Source organism: Cryptomeria japonica, chromosome 5 (assembly GCF_030272615.1).
Source record: "Cryptomeria japonica chromosome 5, Sugi_1.0, whole genome shotgun sequence".
Taxonomy (NCBI): domain Eukaryota; kingdom Viridiplantae; phylum Streptophyta; class Pinopsida; order Cupressales; family Cupressaceae; genus Cryptomeria; species Cryptomeria japonica.
In genome coordinates, this window is record NC_081409.1 from 354,016,877 (window position 1) to 354,038,807 (window position 21,931).

The 21,931-nt window shown below is 35.1% G+C and overlaps 1 protein-coding gene across 2 annotated transcripts in view; it reads left to right on the forward strand.

Moving 5' to 3' along the window:
• The first annotated feature begins 8,735 nt into the window (after positions 1-8,735).
• LOC131034254 (B3 domain-containing protein Os06g0194400) overlaps positions 8,736-21,931 on the forward strand; it is an 88,490-nt gene continuing 75,294 nt past the window's right edge. The window contains exons 1-2 of one of the 2 annotated variants that reach the window (XM_057965688.2): positions 8,736-8,833; positions 9,025-9,109. In XM_057965688.2, the coding sequence (XP_057821671.2) occupies positions 9,041-9,109 (69 nt within the window). In that variant the 5' untranslated portion in view covers positions 8,736-8,833; positions 9,025-9,040. Of the gene's footprint in view, positions 8,955-9,024; positions 9,110-21,931 lie in introns of both variants that reach the window. The other variant, XM_057965696.2, reaches the window with a different exon arrangement.

A 21,931-nucleotide genomic window follows, 5' to 3' on the forward strand; every position in this document is an offset into this window, starting at 1 on the left:
CCACCTCATGTCATCAAGCAACAGTTAGTTTAAATTTGTTATCCTCGATTTTTGCCCATTTATGGTTTCAATACTCTATGCATGCTTTACGAGATATTATTGTCGTCGTAAGTGTATTTATCTCTTGTTTTTCCCATTTCTCACTAACTATTATTTTTAGGTGCAAATTGGGTCTATAAACCCGATTTACACCAAAATTCTTCCCTTTTTGCTTTCAAGGTGCGAATCGGGTTTATAAATCCAAAATGAACCTTGGCAAGTGCAAATCAGGTTTATAAACCTGATTTACACCTATTAATGGCACTTGAAGTTATTTAATGCCCCTTTGTTTAAATCGAATAGGAGTCTATTACTTGGCTTTAAATATTTTCTTTCCAAATTGATTAGCAATCATGGAAGGAATGATTATTGCTTGGATTTATAATTCAACATTTTGATTTCCTTTGGGTATGTACCTCATTTTTTACCCTTTTTATGAGTACATTGTATTTTATTTCTATGGTGATACCTTTATTTTATCCTAGCTATTGCATTGTAATATGATGCAGGGCAAGGCCGTAGGCCCACCATGCGTCGTATATGTTTGTTTGGTGAATGGTGGGTCTCCAACCTCGTCATGTGTTTTTGCATTGCCCAAGTTGTATGGTGTAGAGCGGGTTTCGCCACACACTTGCACACATTATCATTGTCAATGGGGTGTGAGATGGTGTTGTAGGCCCACCACACACCACACTTAATAGTGGTGTGTGGCAGGTCTGCGACCCCACCTCACACCACATTCATAATCACTGTTTTATGCCCTTCGCACTTTTTTCTACCAAGTGTGGTGCTTGGTGATGTTGTAAGCCCGCCATGCACTAAAGCAGGGTGTATGGTGGGTTTGTAACCCTGCCTCACACCTAGTTTTCACATTATTGCTTTCTTAAGTGTATGGCGGGGATATAAACCCGCCATACACCTTGTTTTTCCCAATAAGTGTAATTTGGTTTAATAAACCCGAATTGTACCTATTTTGGCATTTCCCCAATTGCAATTTGGGTTTATAAACTTGAATTACACCTGTTAGCCACACTTTTTCATAAGTGTATTTTGGGCTTGTAAACTTGAATTTCACTTATCACACACACAAATGGGGTTTTTAAGCTTGATTTACCTCGGAACTCCCAAGTTACTATGAGGGTTTTGGAAACCCTAATGGCCTAAAATGCATCATTTTTAGAAGACTATTCATTTCAAAATGAACAAAATGATTGATCAGTTGCACTCCTCCAGTACTGATGAGTTTTCCTATCACAGTGTTGCCATCATACAAATGATAGAAGCTTCTCCGAGCAAGAAGGCGATGAAGTTTGAGAAGCAAGACCCTCATTTGGTCTTCCCGCCTTCTTCAATCACATCAAATATAGATCACACAAGAGATATAGAAATAAGTCATGTTAACCTATCTGAGTTTCTAAATAGAGTTGAGCAATCTTCTTCTTATAGAAAAATGGAATCTATCTAGTGGAAGCCTTCCCTGTGTCTGCTCAAGACCCTAAGTTCATCATGGCAGTTGAGAACCACTTTGATCCAGCTAGTATGAGTGTAAAAGATGAAACTGGTAAGAAGTTCATCAGGATGGATGAGGACTTCTTCAACACTATATTTAAGTGTCCCAACATCGAGAAATACTCAGACATCACAATGCAATCAACTCTAGCCTACTTTGATAGAAATTTTGACAAGTGTAGGCAAAACATGAATGAAAATTGGTTGAAGACCCTAAGGCCTACCATTGTTAGATGGTCGAAAACTCTTCCTAGATGTGACTTCATTGAAGAAGTTAATGATTTGATAACTCTCTTGAGTAGGGTGAAAGGTCTTCCCACCTCCAACATTTTCTATAAATGGATGTATCAATATATCCATGTTATTAGACAGAATAAGGAGAAGATATTTTAGGGAAAGCAAATCAGTGATGCCATTTGTGGGTAGCTTACCAAAGTGCCTACCACTCTTAAGTTCTACATGACCTCCTACTTGGTGTATGTTGCAACCTTAATGAGACATTTTCCAAGTCTATTTGCAACATGTGACAAAAGGCAAGTTGAGGTACATGAATACTACTCCCAATTGGTATCAAAGAATAGTCACAATCATTTTCATATGGTGAATAACGCTTTCTTTGGATACTACACGTGTATGATGAATAAGATTTTATATAATAGAAGAGTATATGATCATGCCTGGGAAGTGGTAAGTGAATATGGATGCATGTTCCTACAATTCCCAACTTTTACATATCTCAGAGTTGGATGCTTCAATAGTAAGTCTTTCATGATCTCAAGATATCACTCAGACAAAATTGTGTTCATGGAGCTAGCTCATCAAATGGTGGTAGTTCATAAGGCCCAATCAGATTCTTATAAGGCAAGTTTGAAGTTCTCTCTTACCATTGGCAGATATTCCATCACGTCAATCTTCAAACCTAGAGAAATGGACGAGGAGATGAAACCATGAGTTTCTTCAAGACCACGAGAGACTTTGATTACAGAGGGATGAGAAATAAGCTGAAGAAGGCATATGCTCATGGGCATCGTATTGAAGATGTTTGAGCTGATTGCAAGACCGAGCATGACATTAGAAAGCTTGACTATTTTTGGTTGATATTTGATCAAATTAGGGAGTTCGATCTTGTCGACATCCCCGATGATCTAGAAGGGGATGGTAATATCTTGGACCTTACCTATGTTGAAAAGAAGGTCTCTTCTACTCCTTTGTCTTTGATCCAATGGTCGCAAAAAGAATCAACTTCAATCAGAGATCGGTTTCAAAGTATTCTTATGAATATAAATGTATTGCTTTCAAGAAAAGGTATTCCATTGAAACCCTTCTCCTCTGGTTCTGATGATGACACTGCTAGTCCAATGGGAAGGAGATTAGAAATTAGAACCAAGAACAAATAGGATCTCTCTACTCCAAAAAAGGCTCCCAAATTGAAATTCATAGTTGGAACCAATAAAGGGAAAGCTCAAGGAGAGCCATCGACCTCTAATGTTCATGAGACATGAGAGTTTGAGGTACTAAATGAACAATTGGAAGGTGAGCATCCCGATGCAGAACCAATTGGTGTTGACCAGCTGGAAGAAAGTCAGGAAGGTGATCAAGAACAAGATGAATTTGATGAAGAGGGACTACCAAAAGCAAATAAGTGCTTACCCCAGGTATCCCTTCCTCCACCTACAATGCAAGTTCTTGTTTCTACTTCTAAGTTAAAGAGCCTCCGGTGGTTACTTGCATTTCTCCTAGCAATATTATTCATGTATTGTCTACCAGTGTTAGTGAGTTTGCCCTAGATACTCTTCATGACAACATTGAGAATGTTTTCTTTACCTTTCCCACATTTTCTGTAGTGTCTACCACGATGCTAGATGATTTTGACAAGTTAATGACTGAGATTGCTCCTAGATCTAGTAAATCATCCCATGAAAATCCTACCAATGTTGTCACTGTGACATCTCCTATTGTAACTACCATTATTCAGGATTCAATCAATCCTTTTCAAGATGTAGTGGTAGGTGATGATGATGATTTAGCTTTGTCACCATGGTTATTTTCCAATGCACCTAAGAGAAAGAGGCGGGTAGTCTCACTTGAAGATTTTTTATTTCAGTTAACTTGTTCCCATCAAACCCAAAACTACAAAGGAAGCTAACTTTGTCAAGAGTAAAAGTTGAAAAACCAAGATACAAGTATACTGAGGTTGTTGTGCCTCCTCTAGACACAGATATTGATAAGATCTAGGAGTCAAACTATTTAATTCTTAGGATAGAGCTAGGGAAGCAAACTTATGATTCTATTGCACAAGATGCTCAATCAACTTTGGAGGCCCTTGTATCTAGATACGATGAAGATAAAGCAAAAAAGGATAAACTCAAGGCATGAATTGAGCAACTCACCTCAATTCTTATCAAAGTAACGAAGTCCTCGAAAGCTATTGAACCAGTGGCTTCATCTCTGGATGAACAGGTTGTAAAAAGAGTTGAGCAAGCAACATCATGAAGAAAGGTTGTATGAGAATGGATGGATATAATGTTGAGTCAAGGTACGCAACTCATAAGCTCATCTTACACCATTGTCGGTAATCTTGATGTTGTAATAATAGAGGTGGACAACACCATAGAAGCCTTATCCTAGGAACTTGAAACATAAGAAAAGGACTTTGAAGCGTGATTGAAATTTGAGGATTATGATCTGGATGATCTCATTCCAAATGGTGTTATTCCTTCATGGTGCATGTATATTGAACAACGAGAGGTGCTAAAACATCAAATGAATATTACAGATCACCTAGTCAAGGACACGAGGAAAGCCCAAAAACAATGTGTAGATAAGAAGAAGGAGATTGTTGCTAAAATCTCTTAAATTCCACATGCTTTCCTTGATGAGAATGAAAAGGTCCTTGATGTTGATGAAATCATTAAGGAGTTCAGTTTACTTGTGACTATCGAAGTTGATAGAGAGGACTTCTCTTTGTCCTCAATTGATAGATTGGTTGACCTCCAATTCATCTTGGATTTTCTAGATTCACTTATGAAGAAACACAAGAAGTACTACATTGACTTAGAGGATTCCATCACCAGGGTCAAGGTCATCACTAGCCATACCCAGGGACCCGATGAAATTCAAATGAAAAATGTCTTGCAAAAGTTTTAAGAATTCCAGAAGCGAGAGTCAACTTGAGGAAAATGATAGTCATTTTCATGTTTTCCTAGTGGCATTTTGTTATGTCAATTGACACCTGAGGTGTCATTTTGTACATGCTCATGTGCATGTGTTGAGTGCACAAGTCCTAAGTCAAATCAAACTCTTCTTTTGACTTAGTCCTATAATTAGTTACAGTTTCCTATTTTCATGTTGCACCCCTCTTCTATATAGAGGAGGTTTATTATTATAATAAAGATCTATTTTCCATCATTGTTTATGCAACAAAACTTTGTCAAAATGAAGAGCAAATTGAGACTTGGTCTTCATTTTGTAAATTTGTAATTTAATCAAAGAGGAGATAAACTTGGCATTCAAACTTTGTTTTGAGAACAAACTTATGTATGGTATGAATGTTCTTATGTCATTTGTATCATATCTTCTTGAATGATTTAGTTGAGTATAGTTCTCGGTGCTAAACATTGAAAAGTTTTTTGAGTCTTTACAAGTAATCTTTGAATTACTTTGAAAATTCAAGAATTGGAAATTGGTTGAGAGAGGGTTGTTTTAGGTCTTTGAGCTTTTGCAAGTTTTTTTGGAATTTGTATTGAGAAGATAAAAAATAAAGTTTTTGTGTTGTACGAATTATCTGGTTAGAGTAGAAGATCTTTCAATACATTTGTAAGTCTTTGAGTTGACAATATATTTGGGTTACAACGATTGATAGGATTTAAGTATTCAAAAGAATCTTTGAGTTCTTAGTGTGCATAATTCCCGTTCTTAGGTCATTTTTCAGAAAAAAGGTAAGTAACAAAAGACTTTGTTCTTTCACAGACACTTTACTTCCCAGTTAGATCAGTTTTAATATGACTACAAGATTAGAATTGTTAATTAAGGATATCTGTTCTTAAAAGAGAATTAGATATATCCGGTTCTAAAAAAAGAGAACTAAGTAGTTGTTTCATCCTGGAATAGTGTAAAGTTAGCAAGTAGGTAGAATATAAAGTAATTGCAGTAGAAAGGGGGAGCCTTCCCTTAACAATTAGGAGAGATCATATCTTGCCTTCTAAGAGATATTATCTCACGTGTTGTCATGAAACATACCTTTTGTAAATCTTCATCACTTTACAAAATTTTCACCCAACAAAATTATTATTGAAATTTTTTATTCACGAAACAAATTAAAATACAAATTGCATATAATGTAGAAAGCCTTTATTAATTTACAACGACAAACATTGACATTTACCACTTACAATTCAACAATCAATATAAATATAAAACATTTAGTACATATAACTAATTATTAAATTTTCATAATATTGTGCAAATTTTAAAACATTAACTACACACGCTAAATTTACCAATTAATCATTAAATAAGCACGTCCTTAAGAAAAATAAATTACAAGATGTAACATATGATATAGAATATGAATTCTAGTTTCTTACATATTATGTGATATCAAAGCAATTATATTTGTTGGTGGTAGGGCATGGGTACATTTCCTTCATTTTGAAGGTCACTTCTCATTTTTTATGCACAATCAACAATTTCACACATAAACTAGGTGTAGACGTATAAAAATGACTATATTCCTAAATGAATATTTTATGTTCATTTCTCTATTCAATTAAATCCAATTTAATTAAATTATGCACATTCCTCTATTTAATCAAGTAAATTACTCAATTTATTTAATTAAATTCAATTAACCCCTTTTAGGTCATTTAATTGAATAAATCATTTTATTTAATTAAATCTATTCTTCTAAACCTTTTAATTAAATTTACATTTAATTAAACAGGGAATCCCAATTAAATAAATCTAATTTATTTAAAAACCTCCACTTGCAACCAAATTAAAATAAAACAATTTATTTTAATTAGTCCTATTATCTCTCCACCCACTTGCATTTTCCTACATCTCCCACTTGCCTCCTAAACCCTATTCCTAACCCTATTTTAGATTCTTCTAATCACTTCTAAATTAGCCTAACCCATCTCCTAAATATTGTCACATCCCTAAGCAAGAGGAAGTCACTTCTCAAATCCTCAAAGTCTTTGATAACCATTAAAGGCTTCAAGTCTCCAACAACTTTCTCTTCCAAACCATTAATGGTTAACTCAACCCTCCAGCACGATTAAAGACTTTCTCTAAACTCAACCTCCATCTAACCTAGCCTTTATTGCTTTGACCATGGTTAGTCCTTAATCCTTTGCACAAGAGTTTATCCTTTGGGTAAAACCTTTATCCATTGGATAACCCTAACCTAACCTTAACCTAACCTTAACCCTTACCCCCTAAGGTAACCACGAGGTCTTCTCAAGCATTTAATGCTTCCTACCTCTCTTCTCAACCCAACCTTATGTTGACAATTGCCACGTTTTCATTGGTGCAAATTGCAAACATGGATTGAGAACTTTCAAAGTCAACCCTTGATTAACTCTTTCAATCCTGGCCATCCATTGCCCTATTTTTGCTATAAATAGAGCTCTCCATCCTCCATTTTAATATATCCAAGCCTTTACCATCATACTTATACTCAAATCCATCCAAGCTTTAATATCTCATTTATGCTCATCATTTAGCCTTTCTTTTAAATATGAATTAATCTAAATATGCATGTTTAGAGTATTTTCCTTATCATTTAGCTCAATCATAGACTAATATATCATGCTAGGATAGTCTTGCTACTAATCTTGTCATCTTATAATCTAGTTTTATTGCATTTGTAAGATCATGCATAGCTTAGGATGCATTTCATAATAAAATCAACTAAAGCATCCCTTGTTCTTGCATTTGTCATCCCTAAACCACTTTGCTCAGTGATCTAAGAGCAAAGACATTGGTTTGAGGGACCTTGTGAGATAGAGAACCATGGAACCAACCTTGGGAAGCTGAGTCATCCTTCGTGACTCCATAGCTTGCACCAAGAAGTCATGTGGGTGTGTGGACAAGGCTCCTTAGGCTTCATTTTTCACATTTTAAGTTCTATTGACCCGCTTTTCCCGCACACACTAGGAACACCTTTTTTTTCAAGATTTCTCAACTAATCAAAGTTGATATCAAATGTTCCACACCATTTCAAACTTTTCCAACAACCTCGATCTTTAATTTTATCAAAACCTTAACTTTCTTTACTAAAATTGTCTTCAAAACTACATTCTCCTTTAATTACAATAATTTTTTGATTTCATCTAAACCTTAACTTATTTCACTTAAAATATTTTTGTAAATCACATTGTACTTCAATCACAACAATACATTGTTCAATTAATAACCAACTCTCACTAACTTTGATTTGAACCAGGGAGGAAAGTTGAGATCAAGACGTTCCATACCATTTCAAAATTTTCAAGCAACCTTGATCTTTAATTTTATCAAAATCTTAACTTTCTTTATTAAAAATGTCTTCAAAACTACACTCCCCTTTAATTACAATAAAATCGTTTATTTCATCCAAACCTTAACTTCTTTCACTTAAAATCTTTGTGTAAACCTCACTCTCCTTCAATCACAACAATATATTGTTTAATTAAGAACTAACTCTCACCAATTCTGATGTGGGAAGATGGAAAATACCTAAAGATGCATGAGAAGAAAGGGTGTGTATGTTTTGCAACACCGGGACAATAGAATTAATGAAACAATTTATTATGAAGTGTGATGTCTTCAAGAACATATGAGACAAGCATGGCAATGTAATGAGAGTCGTCTCGCGATACAATTTATTCAACAAGAAAAATATTGAGATGAAGATGCTCATCATCTCCTTAAATTAGAAAAAGATTGAAATTCAGAAAACCAAAATAACAAAACTAGCTGTCCCTTAAAACTATTTTATAACCTAATGGACTTTAAAAATTCTAAATATCTATCTCAAATTGATTTTCCTTAAGATGCCCTTTGAAATAAAAATGCTACATGACATCTTTACAACAATACAATTCAAACTAATAAAAAAAGAACTCAAGTGTAATCTCATAATATGAAAATGCGGATCTATCTGAAGCATGATAAATTTTAAACCATTTTATCCATTTTTAACTAAACTCCATTCATAATGCGGGGTGGGCCCCTTCCAAGTTTCCCCTCGTTGCTCACGTATTCCGAAACAAAGGCGGGAAATGGTGTCACCCTGAAATTCGTATGTATTCTGTTCTCAGTCCTGCTGTTATTCAGCAAGGCAGCTGCGCCTCTTCACTTCTTTCATCTTCCTATAACCTCTCAGACCACACATTGCTTTCATTTCTTGTTATTTCACCCAGGTATGTATGCAATGTAGGTTACTTTGATCACACGCTCTTATTATTCTACTTACACTTTGTGCTGTTCCAGGGCTTCTACCGCAGCAATGGAGATGCCCAATTCTTATGAGGAACACCGGCGGCAGCGCGTAGAAGCCAATAAGAAGATTTTAATGGTAAGCCGCCGTCACCATAAATTTGATAAAGATTTTCTGCTATATTTTGGATTACATAGGACAGCCCTCAGATTAGTCCTCTCTCATGCCGCTCAAATACATGCCCTTCACATGTTTAATTAGTTTCCGGAATGGATGCCTCGTAGATTACTTTGCTTCAATCCATTTAGATGATGAGACCGTTATGATTATGATACCAAGTTGAAGAATATGGACCAAGCATCTAGCTTGGCTCTGATACCATGTTTAAGTAGTTTCCAGAATGCACTACTTAACTTCAAGACATGTATGCCATGTGACATTTTATCCTGAGTCTGATACCCTGTTGAGAAATATGGAAAGCAATTGCCTTGATTCTATAGTATGTTTGAAAAATGGTCAGAGCAAGTTGCAACGAAGTTAGCCTACAACTTTATAGATGCACGCGCAGGTGCTATATGCAACGGGCCCTTCACATTTCATTTATCCTTTGTAGTCTAATTAAAACGCTAACTTTCGAAAGCACAAAGAAGCCTGTCTATGACTAACTGTCTCATCAAATTTACCTTTTTTTTAAGTAAATTGGTAAGATTTCATGTGCAAAATACACGTTCACGTGAAAGACATGCTTGAGGGTAATAAATGCCTCATATGAAATTATGTTTTCTTGAGGCAGACCTTGATTATGATGGAATCTAGAGGGGAAGTTTGAAACTATGTTACCTGAAATCAAATAGATAGGGGATGTTGCATTCTAGAACTCGTTATGATAAAAATGGTGCTTTTAAGTTTATGAAGCCTACAACAGCTGGCTCACCAAGTCGGACAAAAGACTTATAAAAACACAATATATTTTTTTTTTTTCAGTTATACCGTCACCATTTTACTCTGTCCATTATAATTCTTTATAATGATTTTTCATCCTAACCTTTCCATTGATGTAATTTTGTTCAATTTTTTATTTTGGCGGTGTTTCACAAATTTTCAGTCGTGCAATTTTGCGTTCTGGCATATCTTTACAAAAAGCCGTTAGCAAGGTGGCAACACACAGCTGGCGTGTATCAATGAAACTGGGAAAACAATATACATAAAATTTTAAATTTCGAAATCAGTTTCAAGCTAGATATCTTGAAGGATTTTATCTAGGAATCATATGACTCACGCTGCTACGCGAGAGGGTCCTAATAAATCTCTCACTTTGGAGCTACCTCGCACATGTTCACATCTAAATGCAACTCCCTGTTCTGGCCTACATTGTGAAGTAATTATTCTGGTTAATCCAGATCAATCACCCTTCTCTGTCTCTCACCTGTGACTCAAATCGCTTAACCCTTTGAAGTAATCAAAATATGCCACTGAACATATTATGCTAGCAAAATTGACAAAATTTTGTCCATGTAGCGGGTCAGCAATATCTTTTTTTTGTTGGAGTGTCATTTCATGATCCTTCTTTCTCATATTCTCCCTGAAGGCATTTCTCTCAACCTATTTATTCCCAAAAGTGCATCTGAATAGAGCAAAGGATAGCTCACTAAGGAAGAATGCAGATTTGAATTTCATTGTAACCACAACACATACTGAACGCTTGTTTGCTTAGTCAACCCATATTTGCTAATATGCAACAAAAAAGTCTTCTTTCTTTTTTCTCTCGCCAAGAGGCTTTTCGCTCACCACGGTTTCCATTGGGGATATTGATAAGTTTCCATTTTTACAATGCTTCCATTTCGACAGTTCTAAGCTTACTAGCATGTGCCTTTTATGTATTAATCAATTTAGAAACTGCCACTTATATTTTGCCCCTATTCTCCGTATTGGACATGCAGTTTTTTTGAAGATTGCATTTTGCTTTAACAAATGGTTCCAAACGATTATTGCAAGAGCTAATGCCCATATACCTTTACTATTTTCCTTTTAAATTGTTCATTCCATGCCTTCTACTATTGAATTAAACTTCTCAAGCCAACCTACCTTTATAAGTTTGCTTTAATCCATGTAGAAATGCAAACATTTGCTTCCTTAGGAACGGAGTGACACAAGCTCGAATCAACAACAAAAGGAAGGAGTGAGAAACAAGAATTTAAGAAAAATCCCTTCATGCCATTAAGCACCGTTGACTTTGTATAAAGAATCGTTGAATTAGAATAAGATGAAAGGTTGAGAGGAATGCCTTCTATTTATACACCATTCCTACATATGAAAAGAGGATAAGTCAACATAATAGAGGCATATGTCCCAATATGATGTCATAATGCACCTTACACATGTAGGCCTAATAACATATGCAAGCTCCATATAACTTGCAAGTCTAGGCTACTTAACTGAACTAGTATCTGTATTATTAAGACACTTGGGCTCCAAAAACAACTTTCATAGCATAGTTCAAAAACTTTGACTTTGCTTAAAATTTTGCTGTCAAAAATTTGATTTGATCTTGGAGTAAAATTTGACAGCTCAAAGCTTTGACTCGGGCTCAAATTTGTTGAAAAACTTGACAAAAGATTGAAAATAAAGTAAAATACATAAATTCATAAAATAAACTTAAAGTCTACCGATTTGTCATGAATCAGTGACTTCATATATCGTAGCCCTCAAATGATCAAAATTTAAAATTTAAAATATTGTTCATCTAAAATACTTCTACAAATTCTTTCTTATCCTAGTAGCATCCAACTTTGAATAGGAAAGTAAATTTACATAATCCTACTCAATTGCCATCTCCTAGTGTTTTTTTGCTTTTGCTGCTTCTTTCTCCAACAAGATATCTGTCAATAAACATGACATCCGATTCTTCAACAATAAACATTAGATAAGAATTTATTTTATTCAAGTCAATGGCATCATGAAATCCCTTCCTCTTCCCCTTTTTGGTGTGAAGGTGAAGATTGTATTGGAGAAAGACAAGGTCATTGAGGTGCTCTTGGGTCAACTTGTTTCTCTTCTTATCATGAATGCTCTCAAACAAGCTCTCATTGTGCTTGCTCAACACTGCTATAGGGCTACCAATAAAACCAAATGGCTATACCTTTGAAGATTTGGTGTTCAAGCATTACAATCTTTTAACCACAAATATACAAACGAGACATTTCAAAAATTATTATTTTTAGTAAAGCTTTGTAATGTTTAGATAAATTTGCATTTATCAAAGGAGTGTGTGATTAAAAGATTCAATTTTTTAACTCAACTTATTGATTCTCCTCCTACATAATGATGAAGAAAAGAGCCTCGCCAGCCTACAGTGGTATCAGAGCTAAATTACTGCCAGCCTGTTGGGAATTTAAACTTGGTTTCAGATATTCAGTTTCAAAGCAGAATTTCAGGAGTTGTGTAACATTGTCCAGTGACCAAAGCATCAAAGGCAGAAATGGAACAAACTTTTGGCTGGAAGCTTTCAAACAAACTCATGTTGAAATTGAAAGTAAGTTAAAGATCATGAAGTCACTCAGGGACAAGGATGAAAGAAATGGGTTTATTACAGCTAGTGCTTCTAAAAAGAGTCAAATGAAAGAAGTGCAACATTCCAACACAGGTTTACTTCAAGGAAGCACAACACTCCAACACAGGTCTACTTCAGCAAGGTGATAATTTGGAAAAAGACATTGATCTTGAGAAAGAAGAATCATGTGATGCATCTACAAGTGAGGTGCACACAACTCTCTATGTTGGTGATATAGAGATTGTTGTTGACAAGACAATTGAAGGGTTGGATTGTCTTGGTGATACAACGCTGACGCACCATTCACACACAAGGATTGCAATGCATCAACTAAAAATTTTGCTGATTGTGTTGGTGAAATGGTTCCTAAAAATGAAGGCAAATCAAAAAATCTGTTGTATGATAGGCTTAGTCAGTATGATGAACGGCGAAGAAGAGCCAAGGTGTAATGTCCCCTAATAGGTTTAGGCTTGTTTTAACCCTAATTAATCTATTTCTATACATTTTGACTTAAAGCTAACTTGAGTAGGAGACAAATTTATCTTAACATGAATCAAATCAGTGTTATCATAATCTTCTTCCTGATATTAAATTGATAACTCGATCTGATTTATAGGCTCAGACTTATTTGTTCATTCAAATTACCATTTCTATTTCTATATATATATATATATATATATTTATTTATTTTCAGATAGTATTATATATGTTTTACTGCAGAGTAGTTCTATAAAATATTATAGTAATTATAATCATTATATTATTTTCAATAATTATATTATTATTAAGTTCTGCATAAGAACATTATCAGACTTCATATATTAAGCATACATATTAAGCGCATCACCAAGAACAAGGATATTTACTGCCTGTCAGTGAATACGGATCTGCAGATGATAATAATCTCTTATTCTTCAATTCCTTCCCCTATTCTCCCCAAAAATGTTTTAGATCTGCCTTATATATCTATCATATGTTCTTCCCTTAAGAGCTGTGACTCTTCAATAATTAACGAAGTAGTGTGTCTTTTCCTAAATTTCATTATCTTATCTAAGCATAATCACGTCTCTGACTAATCGTGGCTTTTTAGTAAAGGTAAGAGACTTACATTAGTTTGATAAACTGCATCTCTTTACTATTGGTAATCACACTTTCTCTTGTTGCGCTACTTCCTTCTCACAAGCAAATATCACACCCCTCCATGATTTAATTCTTGTACTTTAATGGAATTGCTATTACTTCCTTAACAAGGCTTTAACTAGTATATCATTGAATCACTCCTTACCTCACTAACTTCAGCGGCCCGATAACGAACTAGTTCCCAAAGAAGATTTATGTACTATAAATAATCACCTGCTGCATAACACCTTATATGTCTTGATGCATCAGACATAGGACAATTGTTGACTATCGCCCAAGGAGATTGACCATCGATACATTACGCATTTCACAATCAAGATTCTCACAGCCGGCGTTCATGCCTTCAATCGTAGGTGGAACTCATCATAAAGTGATTGCCAAACATTACAGGCATTGGAGCGATAGATATAAGAATATCAATGTTAATATCACTGCTCTTATATTATCGCATTCATCCTTCAGCGATGCTGTAATGATCTTGCCAGAGTCATAAGATTTGTCTGCCAAGGTGCCACAATCTTTACTGCTCACTATATCTCTTTGGTTGAATGATTCATCTGAGGCCACATGTGTAAGATGGATCGAAGTCAATATGCATGGCATCTTATAGCGTGGTGTGCTTCATATTCTTGCAAAAGGAATCGAGTTGGATTTCAAAAGACTGTAAAGTTTTGTTCCAAGACAATATTCTCTTATTAAAAACATGAAACAAGTTGAAATATTAAATTAATGTTTACAATATAATATTAACTTATATTTCAAGAATATTATTAATAATGAATATTAATAAATATCAATTAAATAATAATATTTAACAAATAAATTTCAAATAATCATTTGTTGATAAATATTATATTATATTATATTAATTAATAAATAATAATTATTTTATTTAGGCTATATATAACAATCAAGGAGGGGACATGACACAAGGAAGCTAAGATGATAGCTTCTCAATCCAAAGAAAATCTACGAAAAATCAAGGAAAATATTGCCCATATGGACCATCAACCATTAGGTTCAATTTTTTTAAATGCTTTCATGCCATCTCTTCAAGAAGTTTGCAAGGAAACACTTAAAGAGGAATTTGGTCCTGAGGGTATCGTTGCTTCTACAAATGAGGGTGAAGCTAATTCTTCATTTGCTTCTGCAAATGGAGAGGAGTACATTGCTCTTCATGATAGTGCTATGACTGAATGATATCCTGATTTGAAGTTTGCTAGATCAGTAACTATTGAAAGCATGATTGTATTTGATGAGTTATTAATTAAGCATAGAGCTGTTCTAACTTCAATCCAGAAAATTGGCAAGGGTAATGATAATGAGGTAGCTGATTTTGAAAATTATTCTAAGGAATGCAAATAAGAATTTTTCTCTGTGTGATGCTAATTATGATCAAGGACCTAGTGCATTGCAAGATTTGAAGGATCAATTGTTGGCCATTGAGGAAAAGGTTGTTCACACTTTAACTCGTTTTGAAAGCATACACAAATTCATTGAATACCTCCTTTCGATAGCTTAACATGTAGAGAGACAAAAGAGTTCAATGGTTGGTATCACTATATCAAGTTTGCGAATAATCAAGCATGCTTTAGAAGTAATAAAAACATATTAGCTGCATTTGCTTTCCGATAGAGAACATGCCATCAAGTTTGTAGAGAAGTCTTATAGAGCATTAATAAAAAAGGAGAAAGAAGTTGATGAATTTAACCTTGAGTTAAGCTTAGTTCACTTTCCTCTTTCCAAAGTGGAAATCAGTTATCTATTTTAGCCACATTGAAAGAACGAGAATTTGATATACGAACTATGGAGGTCCAACAGATGATTGTAGGAATTAATGAGCTTGGGAGTGATGAAGAATTACCAAGTGACAACAACTCTATTATAATGTCCCCTTTTTTGGGTTCTCTTGTAATGCAGTTGGTGTTGACTTTCAGGGTTTGTGTTAGCCAATTCAAAGTTGTTTGACACTCTTTGGAGGGATTTCAGGCAATTTGTTTACTTACTATGTTTAGCAAGTGTCAATGTGGACACCTATGTGGTCAGTTGGCAGAGTTACTCCTTTTGGATAATCGTTGATTGCTTTAATTGAAGATATCTTGGTGAAATAAGGTATTTTGAGATATTATTTTAAATAACATTAAAACAATGAAGTTAAATTAAATATTTAACTAATGTTATTTAATTTAATAAAGTAACTTTATATTGACGCTTGGGGAGTTATAAAGTTTTAAATTATTAACTAAAGTGCTTTTTAGAAGTGGGTGCCAACATAGGGAGACATATGGTGAATTTAAAATTAAATTAAAAGTGCAAAAAACCTAATTAGGGCATTGAGCTTGGAGGAGTTTATAAAAGGACATTGAGCTCATTTGCACTTTGTTGAGTTTATTATTTCTGATATTCCTTTATGAGAAAACCCTACATGCTTCTGCAGATTTGGACTTGGTCCATCTCAGCCTTTCTAAGGACAAAATCCCTCTTGAAGAAGACTGGCTATAGTAGTGAAAGATCTATTCTGACTAGTATTTGTTGAAGATATCTTACAAGTATTTCACATTGCTTTTAAATTTGAGATTTCTTTGTATGGTTTCTTTCAGTGACTTTGGTAGGAGAATTTGTGGCAAGAAGCTTTGGATATTGGTGGTTTTATTTCGATATATTCTTGGCCGTCTCCTCACTTGGTTTGCATTACCATTTCTTAGCATGGGGTTTTTACCATTAAACTTTGGCATGGATTATCCCTATTGTGGCCTAGATTTTTTTTTTTATCGATAATAATGCTTGATTTATTAATATATTCGAAATAAAGGTTTACATTGCATAATTCCAATAAGTTTGATAAATCAAACCCCGCCTACCAGCACCTTCTGCCCATCTGCCATTACATCCCACTACGCTTTTGAAAGTTTTGGCATTCATAATAAAACTGCCAAGATTAAAAAATTCGGGCATAGAAGACCAAAAACGCCAAACTTCTATTACAAACCCGAGCCATACACCCTGAAACCCACCTAGTACCACACCTTCACAAGACTGCATTACATACAGCTAAAAACATATAATAGAGAGTGAATAACTACAACCGAGGTACAAAAATATACATGAAATAGAATAACAGAGCATAGACCACAACAAACCATCCGACATAAACCTGCCCTATAGAAAAAACTAGGGCACATTTAGGGCAGACCCACTCGACCCTTCACTAGCATTGCCGCCACCACCTCCACCCATGTCTGCACGAGCATGCTCGCACGACACCTTTCGCACTTTGGCCCTACGCTTCCTCGAAACCTTCCTATTGCCTTTCTCTTGGATTTTCGAATTGCTTGCTGGAGTGCCTCGAGCTTCCACCTCCTCTCTCAAAAACAATTTGAGAAAGTCCCAGGCAATAGTTGCCTCTGCTCGCCGTTCATCTCTATCCAACCCAAAGGGCCACAAAATATAGGGGACCAATTCATGCAACTCATGAATTCCATTGATGTCTAGTCCTTCTCCAGCATCAAATCCAGTCCCCGACATTGCCATTGCCAAGAGCTCCATCAAGTCACCCAACCAGTCATCCTCCACACACTGTCTCATGACCTCCACCAAAACCTCTTTCCTCTCACCTAGTTCCAGACCCCACGCCACAATTACGGTCACTACATCAACATTGGTTATGTACTTATGGTTTTGAGGAAGCATTCCCTCAATAGCATCATCATAATTTGAATGAAGGCATCCTCATCGTGTTTGAAAATGCATTTCAATCGCTTCTTTGAGATATCTCCTACGAACACCAACTATTGTTGGGAGGTGTACAAAGTAAAGGCGGCCTCCATACTTGTCACCTCACAAAAACCTGCAACCAATAATGCCAAAAATGGCCCCAAGGCCCTATAAATAATTGATGCCTGTCCCATCCCCACATTCCTCCCATTCCAACCAATGAGTAGAATTAATTATACCCTTGTACTTCGCCTGCCACATCAACTTCCTGCAGATTTCAAAAATCTTCCAAGTGGGTTTTGTGCACTTCATCAAATGATGTTGCCCACTTGGACAGCACATCAGCCACCTCATTTCCAGTCCTTCTCACATTGCCCACTTGGACAACACATCAACCACCTTATTTCCAGTCCTCACGTGTAATCTTGTAATTATTGAAAAAATTTAAATCATTTCTGATTTTGGAGATGTATTTAATTAAAAACCATACATTAGCATTCCCTTTAATGATCACATTAATAATGATTTGTGAATCCCTTTCCAAATGCAAATTTTGAACCCCAAACTCCAAACCCCACTGAACCGCCAATAACACTGCTTGGACTTCTGCTTCATTATTGGTGCCCTTTTCAAGTTTTTGAGCCCCCAACATCACAATATTCCCATGCCAATCCCTAATAACCACCCCTGCACCTGAAATTCCCGGATTGCCTTTAGAGGCATCATCAAAATTGGCCTTAAACCACCTTGTCTGTGGCATTTCCCATTTTTCCGTATTTGTCGAGGAGAGCATCGGATCAACTTGAGAAGGCCCATGAATGGGCTATTGTGGCCTAGATTTACTTAAGAAGATTTAATGAAGTTTTTGTTAGGTGCTTTTGGGAAGTAATATGATCTCTCCTCTCATTATTCCTTGGCGTGGATTGTTCTCTATGCTTGGGTGTGAGGGTTTATCATAACATGGCATAGTTCTTGGCGTGAGGACTCCTTTATTCTGGCGTGGAGATTTGATATCCTTCCTTGAGTGATTTGTTTTCATTCACTTAGCTTTGGTGTGGGATTCTTCAAATCTTGGTTCACTCTATTAGAATAATTAATTGTTTTAGTCAGTTACCTTTTTATTGGTTCTATTAATGGTCATTTAGTTAGTCATTTAGCCTTTTGCTTTTTAGTTCGTTAAGTGAAACTATTGCTTCTTTTATAAGAACGCATAGTTTGCTTTTTAGCTTTATTTAGCACTTTAAGTGTTTTAGCTTCATGTTGAAGCTTTAGATTAACGGTTTGTTCTTTTTAGAACACTGTCTTGTAATTCCTTTATATACACTTGTATATTTGTTATTAATTCGTTCAAGTTAATTCAATATCATTTGATTATTCAATTCAATTATTTTACACACTCTTTGGATGTGGGCAGCACATTACAGTGTAATTAGTTCTTCATTCTTGGCATAAGCATAAGTAAACGGTATGTACTGGCTGCTATACATCTTCAGTATTGTAAGGGGCAGCAATATACCTTGGCTTGGTGTCAAATGAGAGCTCAGTTCTGTTGGAGGATGCTGCTGTTATTTAATTGAGTGCTGCAACTTATATTGCAGTCTGATATATGTTTTTTCTGAGCTTCGTTGAGTCATTTTCAGAATGATTTCAGTTATAAGGGTTAGCTTGTATTTCAGATTTCTGTCACTTACATACTATGATATCAAATAAAGGTCAGGGATTACATTGCTATTGTTATATTTTCATTGGGTGCATTATTGGTATTATGCTTGCAATCTTGTTTACTTTCTTTGTTATTATTATGCAATCCTTGGTGAACGTTTAATGAAATCAATATCAGACTGAAAACAATACTTTGTAAACAAATTGTTTGAAGAAATTACTCTAGGGTAGAAGTGCAAAAATTAGTAGCAAACAGGGTGGGACATTACTTACTATTTCTAGTAAGTGTCAGTCTGGACACCGATATGGTCAGTTGGTAGAGTTACTACTTTTGGATAGTTGGTGATTGCTTTAATCCAAGATATCTTGGCAACATAAGGTATTTTGAGATATTTTTTTAAATAACATTAAAATACTAAAGTTAACTTAAATATTTAGCTAACATTATTTAATTTAATAAAGTAATTTTATATTAGCGCCTGGGGAGTAATAAGGTTTTAAATTATTAAATAAAGTGCTTTTTAGAAGTGAGCGTTAACATAGGGAAACATTAGGTGAATTTAAAATAAAATTAAATGTGCAAAAAACCTAATTAGGGTGTTGGGCTTGGAGGAGTTTCTAAAAAGACATTTTGGAGGTCATTTGCACCATACTTGCAAAACTCGGCTAGCAATTCAAAAACTCGCGAGTAATCGCGATCCATAATGCCGCGCGAGTTAATCGCGGAAATACTCGGGGCGATTTTTTTATATACTCGCCGCGATTTTTTTGGCAAATAATCGCCGTTAATGGCCAAAACCCGCCCGAAACGTGGCACAAAATGCGAGAAAAACGCGACTTAAGTCGCAGGCAAAAAAAAAACCGAAGTTTTTATTCCATTTCGCGGCTCGCGCGACTCCGGAAGGCAAAAAACGCCACGCGATTTGCATAGGGTTTGCATTTGCACGCACGACCAGGTATCTTTTTGTATTGTTTTATTTCGAATACACAGTCATTTTGACTGTGTAATACACAGTCATTTGAAATGACTGTGTATTACACAGTCAAAATGACTGTATTGTTTGCATTTGCACGCACGACCAGGTATCTTTTTGTATTGTTTTATTTCGAATACACAGTCATTTTGACTGTGTAATACACAGTCATTTGAAATGACTGTGTATTACACAGTCAAAATGACTGTATTGTTTGCATTTGCACGCACGACCAGGTATCTTTTTGTATTGTTTTATTTCGAATGACTAAGACTGTGTAATACACAGTCATTTGAAAATGACTGTGTATTACACAGTCTTAGTCATTTCAAATGACTGTGTATTACACAGTCATAGTCATTTCAAATGACTGTGTAATACACAATCATTAGTAATTACAATTTACAGTCATTTCAAATGACTGTGTATTACACAGTCATCAGTCATTTGAAATGACTGTGTAATACACAGTCATTTGAAAATGACTGTGTAATACACAGTCATTTGAAAATGATTGTGTATTACACAGTCACAGTCATTTCAAATGACTGTGTAATACACAGTCATTTCAAATTTTCAAATGACTGTGTATTACACAGTCATCATTACACAATCACAGTCATTTCAATTTTCAAATGACTGTGTAATACACAGTCATTTCAAATTTTCAAATGACTGTGTATTACACAGTCATCATTACACAGTCACAGTCATTTTAAATGACTGTGTATTACACAGTCACAGTCATTTCAATTTTCAAATGACTGTGTAATACACAGTCATTTCAAATTTTCAAATGACTGTGTATTACACAGTCATCATTACACAGTCACCGTCATTTCAAATGACTGTGTATTACACAGTCATCATTACACAGTCACAGTCATTTCAAATGACTGTGTAATACACATTCATTTTCAAATGACTGTGTATTACACAGTCATCAGTCATTTGAAATGACTGTGTAATACACAGTCATTACAGTCATTTCAAATGAGAAATGACTGTGTATTACACAGTCATTTGAAAATGACTGTGTAATACACAGTCATTACAGTCTTTTCAAAATTTCAAATGACTGATGACTGTGTAATACACAGTCATTTTCAAATTTTGAAATGACTGATGACTGTGTAATACATTAATCATTAATGTACATTGTAATTAATGACTGTGTATTACACAGTCAATTGTGAAATACTCATAGTCATTTGAAATGACTGTCAACTGTGTAATGTCAATGTGTATTAAAGTATTTCATTTAAATTTAAATTTGAAGTTAAAAACTTAAAAAAATACACAACCAATTAAAAATTTTAATTTTAGAGAGTCATCTATTAATAGATGACTGTAAATAAAATACAGTTATACAGTCATTGTAATTTTTGGATGTTTGTGATTTTTTTGGTAACAATGTTATTTATCTCTAAATGTTGCCTCTCTTTTGCTAGGTTCTTTTCCACATCTTTTTGAAAGAAAATGGATTCAGCTTCTACAGTTAAAGTTGGTGGCAAAAAGAGAGACCCTTGTTGGAAACATGGGAGACCAGGTCCAAAACGAGGAGATGTTTTTTGCAACCATTGCAAAAAAATTGTAAAAGGTGGCATTAATAGGTTCAAATATCACCTTGCAAAAATTCAATGCCGAGATACCACAAGCTGTACGGAATGTACTGAAGAGGCTACGAGAGATGCAATAGCAACGCTTGAAGCATATGATCAAAGGAAGGCAACAGAAAAGAGAACAGCAGAGGCAATGGCAGCCCCAAGGGCAGATTTGAGTTCCATGGGGTCACATACAGATGTGGGGACATCTGGTTCTTCCCTTGGGCCACGGATACGAGCAAAGGGAACTTTGGACAGCAACATGGAAAACTTCTTTATTCCACGTAACACTCCTGGTGCACAACCTGGATTGCTT